The following is a 21,941-nucleotide window of genomic DNA, read 5'->3' as shown; positions in this document are numbered from 1 at the left end:
GCTGCATGTCTCAAATGTTTATTGCTTTGGTGCAACCCACTTACAACGGCCTTGGCAGTAAAAACAACCATTGTAATCGGAGCAAAGGATGCAAAAACGAATCAGCGAATCCTAACACAACTAAGGGACGCAACTCTATTCGGGCGCGATGAAGTAGCCTAGTGGTCATAATCTTTGGCTTACAAAGTCTCAGAAAACCCGTTTCGTCTCCACAATAAAACCCATTTCTTGTGTCACCCCACCCCTCGCTTTGATATCAGTGTAATCTTGCTAAAAGCTGTGAAAACCACACTCACTGATTCTATTTTGACCATAGAGAATTATTAAACTAAAGTAAGTCTAATGAAATCTCTATCACCACAGCTAGATAACCTTTGTTCCGGATTATTCTATATATATAGCGCACTGAGAGGCACTGTCTCCTTCAGGACTGACAAACAAGCTGTCTATCCCCCGCGACATCAGGGACAATGTTTCCAGCTTCACTGGTGCTCATTGGTATTGTGGGTAGGTAGCCATACGTCGTCCTTCCCTGGGTCGTCCCGGGGGGTACACAGTATGTGAGTGTATGCAGGTAGGTGTGGCTGTGTAGTACAGCTAGGGCATTGCTGGTATACATCGTAAATCCTCAAACGGAAGTAAGGCATAAAACTATAGTGAAAGTATGCACAACCCATGAAATAGTTGTCGTCGTTGTTGCTGTTGTTAGATTCAGTGTCCCCGTGAGGATGCCAGTATGATATAGGTATCCATTACCTATTGCTTGTAGTAAAGTCGATCGAAATGGAGATCGTTGATATTAACTCCGACCTTTTATCGAGGATATACGGTATTTGATATTTAAATAAATTTTATCGCACAATAAAATGCATTTGTTAGCATAATGTATTTTTCCCCAGCTGTAACCAAATTATTTATAAACTGAGGACCATCAAACTATCTAATCATTTTCACTATTAACACAAAAAATTTGACGTTTGGGTACTTTCCACAAAACCAAACCTCATTTTTTTCACCACTGCCAACAAACTATTTATTTTAGGCATACTCTGAACAAGTTTTTCATTTGAAACATCGACCCCGCTCCGTAATTCTTAACGGATGATTTCCTTTGTTTGTTGTTAGTGTGTTAAAGCCGACTAAGCAATATTCCAGAACCAGCTATATGACGGCGGTCTATAAATAAACCAGCTGGGACCAGACAATCCAGAGATTGACATCATGAACATCGATCTGCACAAATGAGATACGTTGACATGCATCAACCAAGTCAGCGATCCCGATCCCGTTGGTCGCCTCTTACAAGCATGGGTTTCTGAAGACAACTTCTAACCTGGAATCTGTGAGATAGACTTATGCCTGTGCCATAGTGCTGTGGGATACCCGTGAAGATCCGGGGTAGAATAAGTCTTTAGCAACCAATGCTTGCCGTAAAAGGCGACTATGCTTATCGTAAGAGGCGACTAACGGGATCGGGTGGTCAGGCTTGGTTGAAGCATGTCATCGATCCCAATTGCGTGGATCGATGCTCATGATGTCAATGACTGGATTGTCTGGTCCAGACTCGATTACTTACAGACCACCGTCATATAGCTGGAATATTGCTAAGTATGGCGTTAAACAACAAATAAACAAACACATATTACAACATTACACTTACAGTGCACTATGGCATCTCTTATGTTACACCGGGGACCGCCTCCGTGGTCTAGTGGTAGAGCGTCCGCCTGGAGAGCAGAAGGTCCGGGGTTCGATCCCCTGCCGCGTCATACCAAAAGACCTTAAACTATGGTTCTTGTTGTAACCCTGTCTGGCGCTCGACATTACGGGGCTAAACACAGTATACTGTGTCTGAGTGGGGTATTCATGTTAAACTGTGGCATTGTACATAATGTATCTCAGCGGGGTAGCACCATAACATCGGCATTAGTCCGGACTAGTACAAGCAGGGACACACGCACTCACGCACTCACGCACGCACGAACGCACACACGCACACACACACACACACACACACACATTTGTATGCATGCACGTCGCTATAAGTGCAATAATCTTGACCGCGTCGTTAAACCCCATTTCCCCCCACCTTACGTTACGCCATGATGTATCGTACAGACTAGTCAAATAAGTTAAGAAACACACGATTCTCTTATACTTCTATAGTTAATCTGTCGTTTCATGTAAATTCCGGTGTTCCTTAACTTCTTTTGAGTAGTATATTTCATCACTTGATCTCTTAAACTTGACAACACTCTCACGTTACACGACGCTCAAACACTGAAATCGATACCATGACGAACCTACCAGTCGGGGAATGGGGGCACCACTCAACCGAGGTACTGACCCTGGCCACGCGAGACTTTTCTAACTGTACGTGTAATAGAGGTTCCTTCTCTTCAGGTTTGGCTCGTACAGCTACCGTGCAGATAGATACAACGACAAGTAAGTACAACAGGTCCATGTAGCTTACATTAATCAAATGATGCATTGTGTCTCTGTCTGGTAGAGCATGATATATAAAGTCCTTGTTGATAGCGAAACTATCTCGAGTTTTGTGTATGCTTGTTACAGAAAGGACAGACAGGGAGTAAGGAGAAAAAGAAAGATTTGTCTGTTTGTTTGTTTGTTTGTTGTTTAACGCCGCACTCAGCAATATTCCAGCTATATGACGGCGGTCTGTAAATAATCGAGTCTGGACCAGATAATCCAGTGATTGACATCATGAGCATCGATCCACGTACCTGGGATATGATGACATGCATCAACCAAGTCAGCAAGCCTGACCACCCGATCCCGTTAGTAGCCTCTTACGACAAGCAAAGTCGCCTTTTACGGCAAGCATGGGTTGCTGAAGACCTATTCCAACCCGGATCTTCACGGGTCAGAAAGTAAAGAGAGACAGAAAGTAATTGGGATGAAAGTAATAAGGGAAGAAAAGTTAGGGACGACAGAAAGTAACGAGAGAAGGAAGCAAAGAGAGACAGACAGTAAAGAGAGGAGAAACAAAACGAGAGAAAAAAGTAAAGACAACCAAAGTAATGAGAGTCAGAAAGTAACAGGGACAGAAGGAGTGAGTGAGTGAGTTGGGTTTAACGCCGCTTTTGACAGTATCCGAGTTATGTCAGCTTAAGGTGGGAGGAAAGCATGAAGTGATGCGGGTCTCAGACGTTTACCACTTCAATGAAACCCACGAGCACGGGTATGGTGGGGACAGAAGGAAAAGAAAGAAGGAAATTAACGAGAGAAGAGTGACAAAGAGTGACAGACAGAAAGGAAAAAGGGTGAGGGAAGAATGCAGAGACAGAAAATGATAAAGGAAGCAATGAGAGATAGAAAGAGAGGATAGAGGGAAGAGAAGGTGAAAGGTTAAAGAAAGGGATACACCAAATGAATAATGTTTACCAACTCTCACATGAATGATCTTGTTCCTATTCAGATGATGCAACGACGGCAGAGAGCCCCGGAATATGTGAGGTTTAAACAATGTCCAAGTTAGATAAGGATTCTGTTCGGTCTATAAAGTAACATGCCCAGAAACAATACACAGAGTTAATTTGCCCAACTTAACGGAGGTTCTTTCAGGTCACACCTAGCTAACCGTAAGCATTACAATAGTGAACAGTTGTCAGGACATAGTTTGTTGTATGCAGTCCTATGCACAACTGTGTGTAAGCTGGTTTGAATCTATTCACACACATAGGAACAGCGGCGTTTCCAAACCTCTTGTGACGTCATCATTTTGTTATTACGGGGCCTTGTTTTCGTAAACCTCTTATGACGTCGTCATCCTAGTGTTATACGGGACTTTGTTTTCGCAAACCTCCTGTGACATCATCCTAGTGTTTTATAGGGACTTGTTTTCGCAAACCTCCTGTGACGTCATCCTAGTGTTTTATGGGGCCTTGTTTTCGCAAACCTCTTGTGACGTCATCCTAGTGTTTTATGGGGCCTTGTTTTCGCAAACCTCTTGTGACGTCATCCTAGTGTTTTATGGGGCCTTGTTTTCGCAAACCTCTTGTGACGTCATCCTAGTGTTTTATGGGGCCTTGTTTTCGCAAACCTCTTGTGACGTCATCCTAGTGTTTTATGGGGCCTTGTTTTCGTAAAGCTCTTGTGACGTCATCCTAGTGTTTTATGGGGCCTTGTTTTCGCAAACCTCTTGTGACGTCATCCTAGTGTTTTATGGGGCCTTGTTTTCTCAAACCTCTTGTGACGTCATCCTAGTGTTTTATGGGGCCTTGTTTTCGCAAACCTCTTGTGACGTCATCCTAGTGTTTTATGGGGCCTTGTTTTCGTAAAGCTCTTGTGACGTCATCCTAGTGTTTTATGGGGCCTTGTTTTCGCAAACCTCTTGTGACGTCATCCTAGTGTTTTATGGGGCCTTGTTTTCGCAAACCTCTTGTGACGTCATCCTAGTGTTTTATGGGGCCTTGTTTTCGCAAACCTCTTGTGACGTCATCCTAGTGTTTTATGGGGCCTTGTTTTCGTAAAGCTCTTGTGACGTCATCCTAGTGTTTTATGGGGCCTTGTTTTCGCAAACCTCTTGTGACGTCATCCTAGTGTTTTATGGGGCCTTGTTTTCGTAAACCTCTTGTGACGTCATCCTAGTGTTTTATGGGGCCTTGTTTTCGCAAACCTCTTGTGACGTCATCCTAGTGTTTTATGGGGCCTTGTTTTCGTAAAGCTCTTGTAACGTCATCCTAGTGGTTTACGGGCCTTTAGGATTGTTTTACCTATTGTTTTTTTTATAGAATAACGTCCCTGTCGGGTGTTTCTGAATACTTCTCTATACCCGGGATAATGGTTCAAGTACAGTAGAACACGGATATAACGAACTACTAGGGACCAGAGAAATCAGTTCGTTATATCCGTTGTTCGTTATACACGTTTTCGCTCGTATCCATTAGTTCGCTATAGAGAGTTCGTTATATACGTAAATTTTATATGATATTATATAGGAGATAAATCGGGGATTTTTTAACAGTTCGTTGTATCCGTTTGTTCGCTATATCCGTGTTCGTTATATCCGTGTTCTACTGTACTTTATTGCCTTTGAACTTCCTTAATGCCAGACAACAGAGTAAACACATACACTGTGTGTTGTTGTTGTTGTTGTTGTTGTTGTTAGGAAAACACTGTTTATTGTTTTTGCGGTAGTGCTCTACTAAGCTAATAAGCAGTGCTATTTGCTGTTTGATGGATTAGTGAAGGATATGTATCATTCCACTGGGGATGGGGTGGGGGGAGTCACATTGATATTGAGTCGCATTTTTGATAAGGGTCAGCAGTCGTATTAATTTGGAGACGCATTAATTTCTAAATTTACAGTATTCTATAGAATGTCCCCGGGTATTCCAGCGGGTAACGCCTTTAAAGTGGGTTTGTTTAGTTCCCTAGTTTAATATTTATTTTGCTATTTAACACAATTTACACATTACAATTCTAGATTTTCCAAGTACATGAATTCCACCAAGATGTATATATATTACGTCCGTTTCCTGAAGTTTATGGAAAGGGTGCTTGAAACATACAATTGTAGATAAATGGTGTTTCAGATTTCTTTCGGTTTGTAAGTCAAATACGGGAAAACCCTCCCCATCGCGTTTCCGTTCTCAACCGAACCCTCGCAGTTCGCTTTATCTTTAAGATAGCAGGTTGGGTGAGAATTACAACAGTGAACAATTGGAAGGTCACAATGTAAGCTGGTTTGAATTTGTTCACACATGAGTTCATGTAACCTTGACACTGCCAATTGTGTTTGTTGTAGCTTCGACGGTGGCTGTGACGTCCGTCATGGTCGGCGACCCAAGTGAGTAATATACGCTAGCCTCTTACCTGTTGCAGTGCGGTGTACTATAATAATGTACAGTAGACCGAATGCCTGAAACACTGAGAAAAGACTGTTTGTATGTTAATATACCCTAGTCTCTCACTTGTAGCGGTAGGGTAGCCCAGTGGTAAGAGTGTCCACACACCTTACCAAAGTACCGGGTTCAATTCCTCCAAGGAAGCACTTTCTTGGTGTACCCTGACGGGGCATTGCTGAAATATTGCCACAAACTGCGTTAACACCCATCCACCTTCAGACGGTTCGGGTGCATTGTGTGTTGGCTCAATGGTTAGTACTAAAGTGCGTCTTAATGCTCTAGACCCGTGAAGATCCGGGGTAGAATAGGCCTTCAGCAACCCATGGTTGCCCTAAAAGGCGACCATGCTTGTCGTAAGAGGCAACTAAAGGGATCGGGTGGTCAGGCTCGCTGACTTGGTCGATACATGTCATTGATCCTAATTGCGTGGATCGATGGTCATGATATCTGTCACTGGACTGTCTGGTCCAGACTCGATTATTTACAGACCGCTGTCATAGCTGGAATATTGCTGAGTGCGGCGTTAAAGAACGAATAAACAAACAAAGAAAACGTAATGCTCTAAGTTCTAGGCGCTTTTTATCGGACGAATGGTCTATGTTGTTAGACATGCACGATTTTGTTATTATTTAAACCGATCCATGTTACCGTGATTTGATATCTTTGAATATTATAGTATTTTCCAAAGTGTCGTTACAACAAGGATCAAAGCTGTATTATATTAACACAATGTAAATGATCATTCTCATAAAACAAACATTCTGATCTTCACGTTGATAACTGCTGTACATAATTTCCACTGTCACGCAAATGAACGAAAAGCCATTCCATCAAAATAGTCACAAATGATAACATTAATGTATATTCTCTGTTTCTCTTCTCTACCACCTCACCCACAACAACGTATACGCCCTTACCCACGGCCGTCATCCCACCTGATCTTCATTCCTCCAACCCTCTAGACTGCAAGGACAACATGACTACATGCAGCAGCTACGAGCACGCGTCTTGTACTGGGCCCTACGAGGACTGGGCGAGGGTCCACTGTGCCGCATCCTGTGGTTTCTGCATACGTAGGTTCTCGATCTTATTTCTTTATTATATTTACAAACAAATTATTCCACTCCTATTTCATTATGTTTTGAATTTGATTTTATTTCGTTTTATTGTATTTTGTTGTTATTTTTTCATTTAATTTTTTGGCATCTGTTGTTAGTCTTATTTTGGGTACTTATACATGTATGTGTGTGTATTTTTCTTAGTTTCTGCTATTTGTAATTTAACTTTATTCGCTTAATGATGTTTTGTTAAATGTTTACTTCTAAATATTGTCTATTTATTTATTTATTTATTTTGAAGGGGATATGTGAAATCAATATTTATCGATTGTTTTGTTTCCAGTACTAATAGATATTTCACGCAAAATGATAGTTATCAATATTCTAAAAGTGTTCGTGTTTACGTTTGTGTTTACGGGAATCAATGAAACTTGTTTAGGTTCAGGGGAACCTGATGCCAGGAAATAAAACATAATGTCTTAACTAAACTATTGACCATTCAAACTGCCACATCAGTTTAAGGTTCTACCTTATAGATTTAGTTTGTATCCCTGTTTGTATGCAGTTTGTTTTTTCATCAGCCATCACCTCGCCGTTTGACTGTGTAGACAAGAACCCCCTCTGTGTCAGCATGAACTCCGATCTTTGCACCAACCCCCTATATACAGGATTCGTCAGAAACAACTGCCTCAAGTTTTGCAACTGGTGCCCAGGTAGTGAACTCATACTGAAGCAATACTGCTCTTTCTTTCATAGGGATATTCTTATCATGCATGACACAACAAACGTGTGGTTATACCAAAACTTTTACGATTTCCGAAAATTATTACTTTCTCTGAAAATATAAAGTATGTGGTGCTTCACTTTGTTGAGAAGAGGGGGGGGGGGGGGGGGCTTAAAATAAAGGCGATGCAGCGAAATTCGGAACATTTACTTACGTACTCATTAAAAGGACATTACATGAGCTGTTTTCTGTTTAGGTGGTGTTACAACAACAAGGATTCCAAAAATAGGTGAGTTATAAACATTGTCCTGTGCCATTAACCCTGTTACCCCATACGATACCCTTCCGATTATACATTTCATTAACGTCTCTGTTGTGTGTAGCAGTCATATGTAACAATAAGAGTCCGCAAAGCGAAGTGTCTGGATTACCAAAGACCGGACTAACCAGGTTTTCTAAAAAGAATAAAAAGAATTGATTGGTCACATGATAAAATCGAGTGTCCTTAAACTTCTTTATGGTATATTTGGCCCAACATTCCATGCCTAAGGGGGGCGGTCGGGTAGCCTAGTGGTTAAAGCGTTCGCTCGTCACGCCGAAGACCCGGGTTCGATTCCCGACATGGGTACAATGTGCGATATTGCTGGAATATCGCTAAAAGCGGCTTAAAACCATATTTACTCACTCACTCACTCCCATGCCTAAGGACACGCACCTTTAAGTTCCTTACTACGAGTATTTCACAGTAGTCAACCATTGGGCGTGGGCATACACGATTCAGTATCGTGTATGCCTTCCGTTGCAAGATTGTTCACGTCGTGGCATTGCGCAAGTGAACGATTCAAGTTGCTGCTGGGGACACTACTGCCATTCTACACAGGCGATCTTCTGAAGGTTATCACCTGTATTGGGCTGCATATGACCACAAACCCATGTCACGAACATGCGCAATAGAAGCTTGGTCAGGGGCCAGTCCTTAACTGTGATGTCAGCAAGGAGGACGTCGAGCTCCACGTGGGCAGGGTTGTCATCCAGGAGGAGAAGGTATGACCACCTGGTTGTAGCTCAGGAACGATGACCGTTGTTATGATTTCATATAAATCCCGAAACCTCTCATGGTACTCCGTCACGACATCGGTTCGGAGGCCAATCTGAATGTCTTCCCACTCCACGAAGTTTGGACTTGTAAAATGCTGGATGGTACAATTGAAGTATCGGCGTCCCTCCAGACACGTGCCCTGCCTCCGTTGAAGTCTGTCTGTGAATGTATGGACATTTCGCTAACTGGTTCGCCGACTTTTGCCCAAAGCATCCTTTGCTGAAGATGGTGTACAGTAGGGCTGGGATGAGTCCAAATTTACTACCCGGGTACCCACCTCCCTATTACCCGACCCTACCCGGGTACCCACTGAAGGTCTCAGGAGATGTCTCAAAATGTCCTATTGGGAACATTTTTAGCATAGCCCTGGCAAAACGCATGTGTCAAACAATCTGGTCATTCATACACTGAAGTTGAATTAAGTTATATCATTATTCAATCATATGAAATATCAGAAGGAATGGGTGCACAGTCAGAAAGAAATGCGAACATGAGTGACTTGTAGTGTGACCATAGAGTTCTAGATACTTTTTGTCATTAAACAATATATCATGTGACTAACCACGGGTCCGGGTAGTCCTGTGGGTACCCGGGTCCTACACAGTACCAACCCGTCCCGGGTACCCGAGTTACCCGTCCCAGCCCTAGTGTACAGACAGTAGAATGCGTTGCGCATCCCTTCTGCATGGAATCTATTCCGAACTGTCTGTGTATAATTCTAGTCCCTGTCACCTGACCCGTGAAGATCCGGGGTAGAACAGGTCTTCAGCAACCTATGCTTGCCGTAAAAGGCGACTATGCTTGTCTTAGGAGGCGACTAACGGGATCGGGTGGTCAGGGTCGCTGACTTAGTTGATGCATGTCATCGATTCCAATTGCGTGGATCGATGCTTATGATATCAATCACTGGATTGTCTGGTCCAGGCTCGATTATTTACAGACCGCCGTCATATAGCTGGAATATTGCTGAGTGCGATGTAAAACAACAAACGAACCAAACCTGTCACCCATTGGGGGTCATTCTGTAGAGATATTGCTCTCTGAGAGAGTTCTGTAACTGAGAGAGTAACTGTTCGGCTTAGTTTGGCGGTCCTGTGTAATCGCCCTGAACAATGAGGCTCCAATGGCTCCAGTTCGTTTCTTTTTATCCATACCCACTTTACCATTCCTACGACCTTATACTCTCCAGTGGCAATGAAATGGCGCTTAACCATGTCTCGGGTCATACTGACAACAACTACTCTCAGTTGCCGGTATTTATTGCACGAGGTGGATTTCGATACACGTACACAAACCACATCGTGCATGGCATTTTCAAGGAAAGTTGTGTTTGGGCGCTTCTCATCTTCACATGTTCATGTGTTGCACAGCAACACTTTCAGACATTTTATAAGAGAGTGAGTTGGGTTTAACGCCGCTTTTAACAGGATCATACCACGGCGTCTCAGCTTAATGTAGAGAAAAGTGATGCTGGTCACTTTGGTGAAACCCACGAGCACGAGTATGGTGCTGACAAACCTAGAAACATAATCGGGGTGAACCGGTGGTTGAAACCACGAGCATAGGTTTCTGGCGTGCCCAAGGGACGCAACTCTGCACAGCGAATTTCTGAGTATTTGTTGTTGCATCATTTAAGAGTTTCAACTTCGATGAAAAAGCAAGTTTAATACAAAGTCAGTTTTTAATGCTAATTTTATTTTGTGGGAAGTAGTTCCTTGAAAATATTTTAGAACAGATTCCATGTCCTCGGCAATATAATAGACTCTTTGTGATGTCTGTCAAATGTAGTGAATAACATTCATTGGAACCTTGTGAATCTGTACGCTGTGATTAACACATGTCCGGATTAGCGAACCATGGGTACGGTGTAAGGTCCTCTGTGTGCATGACGACCTCCCTCACCGGGTTAGAAGTTGTCTCCAGAAACCCAGGCGACCAACGGGATCGGGATCGCTGACTTGGTTAATGCATGTCAACGTGTCTCATTTGTGCAGATCGATGTTCATGATGTCAATCTCTGGATTGTCTGGTCCCAGCTGGTTTATTTATAGACCGCCGTCATATAGCTGGTTCTGGAATATTGCTAAGTGGGTTTTAACACACTAACAACGAACAAAAGAAATCATCCGTTAAGAATTACGGAGCGGGGACGAGAGAGAAAACCACACGCACACACACACACACACACACACACACACACACACACACACACACACACACACACACACACACACACCCGACACCGCTAACATACTCATTCAAATACTACAGGTTGCTATGACGACTTTGAAAGGTGCGATCAGTTCGGAATAAGCACGTGTTTGAAGTACCCCGACTGGTCCAACATCTACTGTCAGAAGTACTGCGGGTTCTGCACGTCAAACACAACAGAAGGTATGTCCTTTCTGACATTGACACTCAGTGTATCGAGATGATGATTCACGCTCAGCAGAATGTTGAAGGCTCAGTACAACGTACGACATTTACCCATTGTAAGAACTATATTTGTGTGTTCCCAGGTACAACCGTGGCGACGACCACGACAGCTGCTCCAACTCCGTCACACGCCCCAGGTAGGAACTGTTTGAGTTTCTGTAGCAGCGATCAGTGAAAACAAACTGATACGTCACACATTAAACTACCGGGCAAAGAAAGTTTTCACTTTAAAAATAGTTGTAGCAAAAAAGCTGGTACAGGTTTGAACCTCCGCAGAAAACATTCGCCCAAATGCAACATGACCACAACCACAACGCAGATTTTCGAACGCAGGTTTCCAAATCATGCCTTGTTGAAAACGTGCAAAACGTGATTTTGAGACGAGTTTTCGACGAAGGAGAGAGCGACTGGCGCCAAACTGCATTAGAGAAGTTCACCCGTTTGGAGGTGGAGGCGTCATGGTATGGGCTGGCATTTGTGGCCAGATTACAACACGGCTGGTTATCATCCGAGGAAACCTGAATGCTCATCGATACAGTGATGAAGTGTTGAGACCGGTTGTGGTGCCCTTTATTCAACATCAGCCAAGGGGATTAATTTTGCAACAAGACAACGCAAGGCCTCACACCGCCCGAATTGTTCAAGACTACCCGAAGAACGTTAACGTCAACGTATTGCCCTGGCCACCTTGATCTCCAGACATGAACCCCATTGAACATCTCTGGGATTATCTCGATCGTTAGCTGAGACAACATGTACCGCCTCCAGCGAACCGACAGGAACTTGAACAGACTCTATTGAACTTATGGAACAGGATTCCTGTTGACGTTATCCGCCGACTGACGACGTCAATGAGGAGGCGTGTGTTGGCGTGCATGATTGCCCAGGGTGGTCACTCTCGCTATTGATGACGTGTTACCTGACTACTGTGTCATTAATGGACTCTTCATGCACTTTTTCAATGAACTCTGATTTGGGTAATTTTTAATTTGGACCCCTTGACTCTTTCTTTGTGTATTGCGGAGAATGCAATATCGGCATTACAATGCATTTTCATTCTAATTCATGGAAAATGATTTCTGTTTATAAATTAATCATCATAAATCTCACATATGCCTTTGTTTTTTTGGTGTTTGGTCAAGTGAAGTCGGTGAAAACTTTCTTTTGCCCATTTTGTTTTCAGGATTAATTTTGATGAAATGTAGAAAAGATTAAATTTTTCACAGTTCAGGTACAGAAGGAACCATGACTATTTTCAAAGAGGTGAAATGGGTTTTAAAGTCGCGTCCAAGATTATTGCACTGATTTAGCGACGTGTATGCACGTATTTGTGTGTGTGCGGGTGTGTTGTTGCCTGAACTAATCCGGACTGATGCCGATTTAATAGTGATAGCACACTGATATACCATGCCGCAGTTTAACACGAATACCCCACTCAGACACAGTATACTGACTCGAGCCGACCAGTCCTTGTTTTAGCCCCTTAATGCCGAGTGCTAGACAGGGTAACAACAAGTACCATAGTTTAACGTCTTTTGGTGTGTCGCAGCCGGGGATGGAACCCCCGACCTTCCCCTCTCCGGGCAGACGCTCTACCATAGGACCACGGAGGCGGTCCTATTTCCAAGGCAGATCAGATCACATTGCATTAACTTGTCAAGATCAGTGCCGGGTGACTATATTGTCGCGGGAGAGTATCAGTAGTGTCTATAGGTAAAACTGTAAGATAGGAATTATCTTGCGTTCCAGGTGACTGTTACGACCGGCTCGACTGCGGCAAGTACAACATCCACACTAGCTGCTGTGGCTCGTATGAGACGTGGGCTCGCTGGAACTGTGCCGCCAGATGCAAGTTTTGTAGTGAGTAGGCAGACACAGCAGTTGGTTCCAGGACTATTGGTGACTCTTGGGGGTGACTCCAGGAGTAGCGTATCAACAGATATGCAAGGTTTCCCCAGAAGGAATGGCGGGTAGACACAAAAACAAAACACTCACGGGGCTCTTGGCGAGTGACGTGTTTCGTGTAGACATCACATCAGTATTGATAAGTAGACAAATGTATAATATTATTCAGTATATTCCTTATTAGGTATGCCAAGAAGTATTGAACAGTAGACAAATGTATAGTAAGTAGGCAAATATTGTTGAGTAGACAAATGTATATTCCTTATTAGGTAGGCCAAGGGGTATTGATTAGTAGACAAATGTACATTAAGTATATTCCTTATTAGGAAGCCTAAGAAGTATTGATGAGTAGACAGATGTATATTAAGTATATTCCCTATTAGGAAGGCCAAGAAGTATTGATGAGTAGACAAATGTATATTAAGTATATTCCTTATTAGGTAGGCCAAGAAGTATTGTTGAGAAGACAAATGTATATTAAGCATATTCCTTATTAGGAAGGCCAAGACGTATTGATGAGTAGACACATGTATATTAAGTATATTCCTTATTAGGAAGGCCAAGAAGTATTGATGAGTAGACACATGTATATTAAGTATATTCCTTATTAGGAAGGCCAAGAAGCATTGATGAGTAGACACATGTATATTAAGTTTATTCCTTATTAGGAAGGCCAAGAAGTATTGATGAGTAGACAAATGTATATTAAGTATATTCCTTATTAGGAAGGCCAAGGGGTATTGTTGAGTAGACAAATGTATATTAAGTAGGCAAATATTGTTGAGTAGACAAATGCATATTCCTTATTAGGTAGGCCAAGGGGTATTGATTAGTAGACAAATGTACATTAAGTATATTCCTTATTAGGTAGGCCAAGGGGTACTGATGAGTATATAAGGTAGGTCACTGAGGTGGGGATCCGGCCTTGGTATAGCAATGTCTATTATTTCCAGAGGTGAAGGACACCCCTCCACGTGTGTGCAAGGACACCAGCCCTATCTGTGACCAATACAATTCGGATCTCTGCACCAACCCCCTCTACAACCACTTCGCCGTCACCGAGTGTGCTGGTTTCTGTAACGTCTGCAAAGGTTTGTACAACACCTCCCAGCCGATCTTCCCGAGACAAGGGAGTTAACTGACTGTAAAAGTCCAGTTTCCACCCTTGCCGAACTTGGCTGCAAATATGGAGTTATAGTTTGGCTGGACTAACGAGTCTATGCGTAGTCCAATCCAAATCGCGGAACGAAATCGAAATCGTTAGTAAACAACATAGATTTCAACGGGCAGATCCCGGTCGACCGTAGGATTTTCATAAGATATGTACTGTCAAGTGGTCGTCGACAGATATTTTCCAAATATTTACATGTTTTTAATCAAGGTGCTCACGTGATGTGGTGCACTTCGCGTGGTAAGACACGTTTTATTACTATTTATATCTTGATCATCGATCAGATCGTCTTGACTGGGCACCGCCATGTTTGTTTAAAGCAAATGCAAGTGATATGAGAGGTTGAATCTGATTGGTCAGTAGGAGGGACATAGAAGGTGGCGCTACGATCGAGCCCAGAAATTCCATCCTAGTTCGGCAAGGGTGGAAACTGACCTTTTACAGTCATTTAATTCCCTTTCCTTGGGAAGATGCTCCAAACTTGCAGGCACAAAAGAAGTGGTGTTCTCGAGGTCACTCTCGACATGTGCAGCAATAGCAGGACAGAGTACATGAAGGATAGGGGCGCGTTGCAAGCCATGAATGGCTTAAGCCCCCATTACACAGGGCTGCGACCTTTGTGCCACCTTCGAGTGATAAAAAAAACTGGCCAGGACGCTCAATCGTAGCCTAAACCCAGAAAATCATGTTTCTATGTAACTGCTCCAGCAGTTGTTCAGCAGTAACTGCTCGAGTTGTTCAACGTCTGCAACTACAATGAAACACTGCAGGTACAAGCCCTCTATTTATCGGCAGACTGAGGAGGCACTACAGGTAGCTCAAAGGAGGCAGAAAAGAGGCAGAAGCATTGCCATGGTGTCTCAAGTGTTGCCGTGGTCGCCGAATGGAGGCACGGCGATCGCCATACTCATCGTTTAATGCACGCTGTTGGTCGCCCAAAGAAGGCACAAGGGAGGCAGGAGCATCGCCCAGATTGACGGGACAATATTTCAGCAGAACGCATCTATTACCTCGCGACCATTGGGCGACCACTGCGCCTTCATTCTGCAACAACGGCAATGCTTGTGCCTCCCTTCTGCCTCCTTTGAGCGACCTTTGAGCAACCAACCTCTTCGGCGACCTTTGTGCGACTGTTTTAAACATGTTCAAAAATTCACGGCGACCATGGCGTCCATGGCGATGTCTGAACCTCCTGTGTACCACCTTGGAACGACCTAGGCACCATTCTGCCTCCTTTGAGCCTCCAACGACGACCTGGCAAATTCTATGGTCGCACACGGGAGGCACAAAGGTCGCCATCCTGTGTAAAGGCCCCATTGGAGAATGCAAGGTTGCCTTGCCATAATGAAGAACATAATCGAGGAGGCTCGATCACAATCTGATGAAATTTAGGTGCACTTTAAAGATGCGGAGAAGAATGAGCATGATGGGGTGTTGGCTGCCTTTGCTCATTTCCCCGTTGACCCAGTCAAGAATTTCTTGTTCCGCTGTCGAAATCAGACGCCATTTTGGTTTGAGAACGAAGCGGCCTCAGCCAGCGATTGTTTCGCTTGCAAGCGGCTGAAAGTTGGCGCACTGTTGTCAGGCGAATCGCCGTACATCGCTTGCAAGCGATTTACGCTTTGCAACGCACCCAAACTTACCCCGATGAGAAGCAAACCAGCGTTCTCGATGTCTACTTTGACTTGGTAGGTGACCCCTCTGTAGAAGCCGACTTAGATCTTCAGCAACCCATGCTTGCCGTAAAAGGCGACTATGCTTGTCGTAAGAGGCGACTAACGGGATCGGGTGGTCTGGCTCGCTGACTTGGTTGATGCATGTCATCGATCCCAATTGCGTGGATGGATGCTCATGATATCAATCACTGGATTGTCTGTTCCAGACTCGATTATTTACAGACCGCCGTCATATAGCTGGAATATTGCTGAGTGCGCGTTATACAACAAACCAACCAACCAACTAAGATATAATGTATCTGTACTGATGTGGTCAGTGATCATTGACTGATTGAATACGGCTTGACGCCATAGTCAGTAATATGCTAGATATATCACGGTTGTCGGTAAGCAATCCCGATAGATACATGAAGTGATTGATGACATAAGCAAAGGGCCACGTCTTCGGGGCCGGCTGACACACAATCAGCCATGTCGAGCGTTGTTATGACCTGATCTTCATGAACCGTTTCTTACGGCAAGCATGGCTGGCTGGGACCTGAAGTTGGTTATCATCAGCGTAAAGGTGGAGCTTTAAGACATGTTTCCATAGAATGTCTCCCATGAGCATAATGAAATACAGTAAACTACGGTTATAGCGAACACGCTTATAACGAACTGACGGATATAACGAACTTACTTTTTCGGTCCCGACAATTTGCTGAAGTAATGCTGTATATATGCTTATAACGAACTACGGTTATAACGAACTAAAATTAGTAGTCCATTGGAGTTCGTTATAACCGTGGTTTACTGTAGCTGAAATGCAGCGGACCGAGAACTGAACCTTGAGCCACTCCATCTCGTAATGGTCTAGAAGCTGAGGTCACATCTTCTATCTTGACTGACTGTGTTCGATTGGTGAGATATGGATGTAGCCATTCAAGTGCTGTTCCGGTTAGTCAAAGTCTTGTTTCCAGTCGACTAGGGGGACACAGTGGTCGATGGTGTCACACACCGCTGATTGGTCCAGTAACACAAGCAGTGTAATACTCTGCTGATCCATTGTTGCCATGATGTCGTTATAGACATACACAAGTGCAGTTTTTGTGCTGTGTTTGGTTTTATTTGCTGACTTGGTACATTTCAAGCAGACAGTTCCTCAGGAGCTGATGAAGCAGTCACAATACATCTCATACGGACATATATACCACTCAAAGAAGTTAAGGTCCATCCGATCAACTATAATAATATGAAATAATCTGGTGGTCCTATACTTTTTATGAGTAGTATATACTACTCAAATGTGATAGGGATCCATAACTTTAAGATGCACCGAACTGATTACTTATATTGTGTATGTAAACAGAGTATTTCTTCAAACGCTGAGTCGTATATATTGTCTGAGAGTCATGTTGTGTTACCAGTTAAAATATTCACGATCGTCACCTTCTATTCTGCTTCCAGTGCCAGAGTACTCCCCACCCTGCGCAGTTGACGCAAACGCCACTACACCTTCGGGTACGTATCAAAAAAGACTGGGATTGGTCTCCGTTTCCAAAATTAATATATTTAACAAAACATTCCATATTTCACGTAGTGCGTATGGTCCAAATCGATTTATGTCGAACTTCTTTTTGTTTCATTGTTTAAGGTAGTGTCATACTCTTTATATATCTAAGTAGAATACAATGGAGACTGGTCCAATCAAGTACACGTTTTTTTTCTGTGTGGCGTTCATTTATTTCGGAAGGTCCTGTAGACAATTAATATTGTGATGCTTACATATAATACAGGCGTTTATTTCATAGCAGAGGGTCGTTGGACCTAGTGTTTATTCAAAGATTTACGGCACGCACGCACGCACGCACTCATACTCAGTTTCTTGTAAACAATTATCAAAGTTGATTTGTCTGTGGCGGCCAAAAAGTGGCTAAATGTCAAATTGTATTTATCACTCCCTAAAGCTATTTCAAGCAAAATCACAGTGTACTGTACTCCAAAAGAAGGAATATGAAAGTAATACTATGTTTATATATAATTAAAGATGCCTGTAAAAGGAATTAATATGGTCGCCTTCAGCAACGACCATGACCTTCTTGACCTAAACGTATACACCTACCAATCCTTCGTCTGAAACCATCTCCCCTCCCTTGATCTGTTCCTCAATGTTGCACCGGGAGAGTGGGGAACAGGGAGTCTGTTCTGACGTCACTTTTAGCCACAGTCCGGACATAATGGCGGTTCTAGAAATTGGTTTCCCACATTGTGAGTGAGTGAGCTGAGTTTAACGCCGCTTTTAACAATATTCCAGTTATATCACGGCGTGTCAGCTTAATGTGGGAGGAAGGCCCGAAGTGAAGCAGGTCTCACACGTTTACCACTTCGGTGAAACCCACGAGCACGGGTATGGTGCTGACAAACCTAGAAACATAAACGGGGCGAACCGGGATTGGAACTCACAATCATAGGTTTCTGGCGTGCCGAAGGGACGCAACTCTGCACAGAGAATCGCGGCGCCTTAGACGACTGGGCCACCCGCGCTCCCTCCTACGTTGTAGCCATATGGGGAATCGAACCTGGGTATTCGGTGTGACGAACCGATACCATGCTATCCGCCCATACCATGAGAGGAAAGACCGTTTCAACGTTCGAATGCACCGTTATAACATTTTAATGGATAGCTACTGGACAGAATCTTGACCATTATTTTTTATTATTATTTGAATCTTATCGTAAATATTCTCCTCTACATTTTTCAGCCCCTGTGAGCGTATCTGTGCCCATGGAAAAAGGTCGGTAGAAGTCACGAATTTAGTTAAATAAATGAAATTTATTTCAAACCGCTCTGAGGGTTCGGAATTCCGATCATTTTCAGTGTACACAATGCCATGTTTAAATCAGTGTGGTAAACTAATCATGCATTTGTAAATGAATTCATATGACTTTAAGAAACCTATATAATAAACATCCGAAGAGTGAGTGAGTGAGTTTGGTTTAACGCCACTTTTAACAGTATTCCAGTTATATCGCGGCGTGTCAGCTTAATGTGGGAGGAAAGCCCGAAGTGATGCAGGTCTCAGACGTTTACCACTTCGGTGAAACCCACGACCACGGGTATGGTGCTGACAAACCTAGAAACATAATCGGGGCGAACCGTGATTTGAACCCACAATCATAGGTTTCTGGCGTGCCCAAGGGACGCAACTCTGCACAGCGAATCGCGGCGCCTTAGACGACTGGGCCACCCGTGCCCCAAACATCCTAAGAAAGAGGTCAAGCAATGATAGGGGAACATTTATTACATGTATCACCTTGCATCAGGGCACTCTCTGAAGGGTACGTCTAAACAATAGATCAGACTAAATCTCGAAAAGAATTCGTTTCTTTATATCACGAAGAGAATTCTGTGCAAAGACAGGGACAACGATCTTTGAAGGCTCCAATGCAGCGCATGGCATAATCTACATTGTTTGGTAGTTATGTCACTGTGCGAAGCTTGGAGAAATGTCAGACTTGTAGATGTATACAAGACCGGAAGTTGCCACACACAAAATTATAATGAATGTGGGTCGTTGTGTTAGCAAAAAATAATCACATTGGTAAACTATATATAGACAAACTATTCAATGTCGGGAATCAAATTAGGTCTTCAGCCCTTTGGTTTCAAATACGACATCATAGGCCGAGAGATAAAAATTCCAAGCATAAGTCTGGTTGCGTTGCTCAAAACCAAATCTTCCTGGATGAAAAAAGTCAGCATAATTTACCCTTATTAAATACTGTATTAGATCTTTGAATGAAGTATCCATACGTCATGTTCACGAATGTTCCTTTGGATCAAATCATTCATAGACAAGGCTGTGTTGGAGGTTGCGGTTATAAACTGAGTCACGTCACTCCATGTGACAACCACTTATTCTGTTGTCTTACAACGTGTTAAGCCTTTACTTTGCAGATAAGGTAAATCTTTAACTTACAATCGCCACAGGTTGTGTGCAGGACGGAGTGCATCATCGCGAGGGCGACTCGTGGGACTCGCTGGACTGTTTGGACACCTACACGTGTGTGAACGCTGCATCAAATAACATCTCTACACGCCCATTAGAGTATGTACTATGAGGAGATTACGTTTACATGTCTGTTTGTTGTTTAACCCCACAATATGTCAGCTATATGACGGCGGTCTGTAAAAACTTGAATCTGGACAAGACGATCCAGTGATTGACATTATGAGCATCGATCTACGCAATTGTGATACGATGACATGCATCAGTCAGGTCAGCGAGCCTGACAAATCGATTACGTTATTCGCCATCAAAAATGATACCTCTTGTTACCCTGCCTGTTGCTCAGTACTAATGGGAAAGAACAAGGACTGGTCGGTTTGGATTCGGATTCGTATATAGAGTCGGGTATTCATGTTAACAAGTTTAAAAATTTTCCTTGTTGTCATCGGAACACACAGGAAAGAAGTCACTAGATTCGCGCCATGCGCGTGCGCAGTGGCGCCTCTGGCAAGGGATAGGGTTTCCCTCACAACTATGGATATGTTGGCAGTGTAGTGGACGTCTGTTGAAAATTTATAAAAATTTATAGTGTGGTTCTCAGCATAAACAGGAATTTATGGCACTGATGTGATAGAGGTGAGGTATTCACAAGAATTATGGTATCTCAGTGGGCTAGCACAATTAACCAGCAATAGTCCGGACTGGTACAAGCAGCCACACCAACTCACACGTCTTTGTATCAGTGCAATAATCTTGGAATACAAGTTAGATCCCACTTAACCTGGTCCATGTATGTCTCCACTGCAGGTGTGTCAAAACAGTTCCTAAACACTGCTTCTTCGTGGTGAAGATTGGAGCATGCTGTCCACTTATCAGATGCGAGTACCCCAATGTCATCCATGGGGAGAGAACACAAGAGCATGGAAACCTCATTGGTTGATATTCAAATACACCTGCTGTATTGTGATTAATAAATAAAATATACTACTTATGACATAGTCTTAATATCTGCTTACGAGTAGCAAAGAGATTGTGATTGAGTATGGTTTTACACATCTTCCCGAGGCAAGAGAGTTAACTGGCTTTTAAAGTCCAGTTTCCACCCTTGCCGAACTAGGCTGGAATTCCTAGGCTCGATCGTAGCGCCACCAGTGGCTATTACGAGTAATGTCCTTCCTATGCCTCTCCTATTGACCAATCAGATTCAACCTCTCGTATCACTTGCATTTGCTTCAAACAAAACGGTGGCGCCCAGTCAAGACGATCTGGTCGATAATCAAGATCTATATTGTGATCAAACGAGTCTTACATCGCGAAGTGCATCAAATCACGTGAGCACCTTGATTAAAAACATGAAAAGATTTAGAAAATATCTGTTGACAACGAGTTAGCGGTGCACATGCTTTGCAAATCCTGCAGTCGACCGAAATCTGCATGACACTTTACGAACCGGATTTCGATTCCGGTGCGCGATTTTGATTAGACTATGCATAGACTCGTTAGTCCAGCCAAAATGTAACTCCATAATACCAGCCTAGTTCGGCAAGGGTGGAAACTGGACTTTTATAGTCAGTTAACTTACTTGCCTCGGGAAGATGGGTTTTACACCCCTTTTAGCAATATTCCAGCAATATCACAAGAGGGAAGGAGGGACACACCAGAAATGGGCTTCACACATTGTACCCATGTCGGGAATCAAGACCATCTTTTAACCTCTTTAGGTATGACACGGCCGGGGATCGAACCCCAGACCTTCCGCTTTCTGGGGCGGAGGTTCTTCCACTAGACCATGAAGTAGGTCCCCAACATCGTAAAGTAAAACAGAATCGAGTGTAGGAGACAAAATGATTTTTTGTTTAAATTCATGAACAAGATACAAACAATAAATGTCCAAGAATGAAGATGGTGAATGTTAACAATCCCACTGTTATGTGAATAGAAGTATATATACATTGTATAAAACCTAGACAACAAGGTCAGTCTACTAGGAGGATATTACAACTGCCCTACAAG

The 21,941-nt window shown here is 43.3% G+C and overlaps 1 protein-coding gene across 2 annotated transcripts; it reads left to right on the top strand.

Annotated features, from left to right (window-relative positions):
* The first annotated feature begins 372 nt into the window (after positions 1–372).
* On the top strand, positions 373–20,922 carry LOC124146088. 2 transcript variants are annotated; one of them, XM_046516163.2, is made up of 15 exons: positions 373–507; positions 2,404–2,445; positions 3,440–3,472; positions 5,771–5,812; positions 6,833–6,943; positions 7,510–7,641; positions 7,909–7,941; positions 11,023–11,145; positions 11,271–11,324; positions 12,937–13,047; positions 14,046–14,183; positions 17,386–17,439; positions 18,681–18,713; positions 19,910–20,027; positions 20,736–20,922. In XM_046516163.2, the coding sequence occupies exons 1-15, from the start codon at positions 471–473 to the stop codon at positions 20,866–20,868; spliced, it is 1,194 nt and encodes a 397-aa protein (XP_046372119.2). In that variant the 5' UTR covers positions 373–470; the 3' UTR covers positions 20,869–20,922. The 2 variants fall into 2 exon arrangements, with proteins under 2 accessions (XP_046372119.2, XP_046372120.2); XM_046516164.2 differs by lacking the exon at positions 3,440–3,472.
* The last annotated feature ends 1,019 nt before the right edge of the window (positions 20,923–21,941 follow it).

The sequence above is a fragment of the Haliotis rufescens genome, unplaced genomic scaffold (assembly GCF_023055435.1).
Source record: "Haliotis rufescens isolate VD_foot unplaced genomic scaffold, xgHalRufe1.0.p SCAF_12, whole genome shotgun sequence".
In the NCBI taxonomy this organism is placed as follows: domain Eukaryota; kingdom Metazoa; phylum Mollusca; class Gastropoda; order Lepetellida; family Haliotidae; genus Haliotis; species Haliotis rufescens.
This window is presented reverse-complemented; position numbering and strand designations above follow the sequence as displayed.